Source organism: Lolium rigidum, chromosome 6 (genome assembly GCF_022539505.1).
Source record: "Lolium rigidum isolate FL_2022 chromosome 6, APGP_CSIRO_Lrig_0.1, whole genome shotgun sequence".
NCBI lineage: Eukaryota > Viridiplantae > Streptophyta > Magnoliopsida > Poales > Poaceae > Lolium > Lolium rigidum.
In genome coordinates, this window is record NC_061513.1 from 347,062,084 (window position 1) to 347,065,275 (window position 3,192).

Consider the following 3,192-nt stretch of genomic DNA (forward strand, 5'->3'; position numbering starts at 1 on the left):
TGAAATAGTTACGTTTGATAAAGGTGATCCCTACAGTGTGTCGTGAAACAAGCTATGTCAACATTATTATCAAGCAATTGTGTAACATACGTGAAGGGGTTTTGGCAAGTTAACTTCTGAAAACTGCATGGCATGGTTGATTATTTTCACCCAATAGAGTCCCATAATTTTACGGCACCAAAACCAACATAACTCACATGTACATTGGATTCTTTTGTTCAAACTCGGCTCACATCTAGCTAACTTGATCACAAATATCATGAACAACTTACAGGGTAGTCGAAATCCAGACACAAACCAAGGGATATAAGGGAGAAAAGCGTGCCACATTTTAATCTGCGCTAGGGAAACCACACAAAACCAAGGAAAGGAAGAGGGAAAAACCAAACTAAGGTCTTGTACAGCAAGTCTAATATTCCCACAGGAGAGGCTGGAAGCCGACCGGATCAAGACAATCGTATGCCGTCCAGCAGTGATCGGACGGCGCGAAATCCACTACGTCCTCCACCCACAGCGGCGCCAGCTCGTCGAACACCAGCTCGGCCAAGTCCAACTGTGGCGCCGTCTGCTCCTCCTGGTGCTGATCGCTCCCCCGGCTGGGCTCCTGCTTCGGCTCATCTCGTGCGGTCGGTTGGTCGCGTGCCGCCGGAGCATTGCCGCACGGCAAGGTCGGCGCGGCCGCTGGAGAGGTTGGTGCGGATGAGCACCGGTGGTCATGATCGTGCATGAGGGCAGCGCGCGCAGCGGCGGCCTGGACGTCGCTCGGGGAGAGGGAGGCGGGCCGTGGGAGTGCGGGCGCGAGGTCCGGGAAGTTGAGCACCGCGCGGGCGCCCTTGATGCTCAGCGCGGCGGCGTCGTGCGCGCGCGCGGCCATCTTCGGGCACGGAAAGGTGCCCAGCCAGATGCGCGACTTCTTGCGCGGCTCCCTGATCTCCGAAACCCACTTGCCCCACGCCCGCATCCGCACGCCCCGGTACGACGGCGCCGCTGTCGTCGCCGCCGCCGACGGGTCTGGGTCGCGCGCGCGCTTCCGGTTGCTGTTGCACTGCTGCTTCTTGCCGCCGCCGGCGTCGTCGGACCTGGGTGAGCACGAGGACGCGGAGTAGGATGATGCGTAGGACGACGTTGAGGACTCCGAGCTCTGCTCGCTTGCCGCCATGCGCGCGCAGAGAGAGCACCACGTACGGCCGCGTATGAATTGACACGCGCGCGTGGCAATGAGGGCGTAGGGCCTGATCGAGTTACTGCGAATGAGGAGAAGGTGTTGGTGGTGTGGTTGTGATCGAGGAAGAGGGAGAGATGGTGGCTGTATATGTAGGCAACGTGGGATAGCAACCCATGAACGACAGCTGACTGCTCCATAAATAATCATCACCATTATTGTTCGGGGGTTAGCTAGTACCTCTGCCACAGGGACTCCATGCCCTGCCACACCTCCAGCTTCAATTCCTCAAAATAAATTTAGAACACGGGATTTTTTTTTATTTTCATTTTTACCAGGGACATGCCTTGCCTTCAGTTATGTGTTCTTAGCTACCTAGGTTATAGTACAATTTGATCTTTGGATGGTTTTTTTAGATGAGATTGGGGATGGTTGAGTGATGTTTAAAATTTGAGATCTTAGAGCTGTTTGAAGATGCTTAAATGATGTTTAAAAGCGACGAACTGATGTACGTTTACTATTGGTATTGCGTTCTTGATTTTCTTTTTATAGAATGTAGTATACAATTGGTATGCTAAAATTCATGTCCAAAGTTAATGGGTGCACCTAGACTGGGGTTTTCCTGGACTACCAGCAAAAATCTGGCAGCTTCGGCTCCCTCGAGAAAAGTTACTACCAAAAAATCAGATTTTTTTTAAATTTTGAATTATTTAGAGGGTAAAGTAGATTGCGCTGGCTTGACATAAAATTGTGTCAGGCTCTCCACATAATTTTTTTCTTATTTTTTTTTCTTTCGAAAAGGAGACTATGCCCTAGCTTCGGTGTCCATCTATATATGCATGCAGTATTACATATATTTTAATGTTTTTTACTGTATGTGCAAGTGGACACTTCACGGGAAAATATAGGTGCCGGATTCTGCAGAGTGAGAGTTCAAATCCCTGATCTTGGTACAAAATTCTGGAGGACCTGACCACCATGAAATTTTGAAGCAAATTTATTTGATTTAGATGTAAGGAATTGTGGATTTAAATTTTGTTGAAATATCTCGGGTGGTAAAAGAACGAGATTTCCGATAAATAGGGTTATATGGGTAATCCGACATTCCATTGACTCGATCCCAATACAAATTCAACCGGTGAAAAGCGCCTTCCTTAGACCTTTGCTCAGTTACAACTTTCACTAAAAATTATGGAACAATGAAAAAGAATACTAGAGTTGAGAGGTAGGTCTTAGAGTTACTAGGAAAATTGCATGATAAATGAACACCACCCAATTCGGAGACTAGAGCACCAAATCACGAGTGCACTGCCGGTTGGGTCTCGATCATTCACAACAATGTTGATCGCCCATCCCCATACCTAACAAAGGTGCTGCAACTAGTAGGTGCATCGTCTCATATTCTTTCGAACACTCCGGAGTATCTACATTGGCAATGACCTCGACCCTAGAAACAATTTAAGTATACTCGGGAGCCACACACTCAAAAGCATTGAACTCTTGGAGTGATCGAACCCCATTGCCGTCAAGCCCACGACGCTCTTCACAGTGAGCAACTTCTTACACATTCACAACTATACCTTCATCTTTCCTAGGGCCACATTAGTGTCCATCTCCTTCTCATTTGGAAACTCCCGATAAGTCTCGAACATCCTAAGTGCACTTTTCTTTTGAAAAAAGGACCCCTTATTCGAGAAATTAGCGTGCACGGGGCTTAGGTTATCAAAGGCTTATAGGGAGTTGCCAAATAAGAACATTGCAACATTTGTTAGTCTTATCCAACCGGCTAGCTACTCCATGCTAAAAGTAGCGAGGGTCCTCCTCCGCTTTACTGGAAGGAAAATGTTTCAAGAATGGATGGCGGCATCACACAGGTAACCTTGTTTTTTTTTTCACATACATGGTTTACCTTGTTTATCGACTTTAGCACGCTGGCAATAGACATTATGCCGGACACATAATTCATCTGTTGCAGACAAAGTATTTAAGGTAAATGTATATGGCCTTGGTGTAAGGTTGTTTTTTTCCAA

At 47.5% G+C, this 3,192-nt stretch overlaps 1 protein-coding gene across 1 annotated transcript; it reads right to left on the reverse strand.

The window, feature by feature from the left end:
• Positions 1–409: 409 nt before the first annotated feature.
• Positions 410–1,159, reverse strand: LOC124660164 (ethylene-responsive transcription factor ERF038-like). Its single transcript, XM_047197960.1, has one exon. The coding sequence runs from the start codon at positions 1,157–1,159 to the stop codon at positions 410–412; it is 750 nt and encodes a 249-aa protein (XP_047053916.1).
• Positions 1,160–3,192: the final 2,033 nt, after the last annotated feature.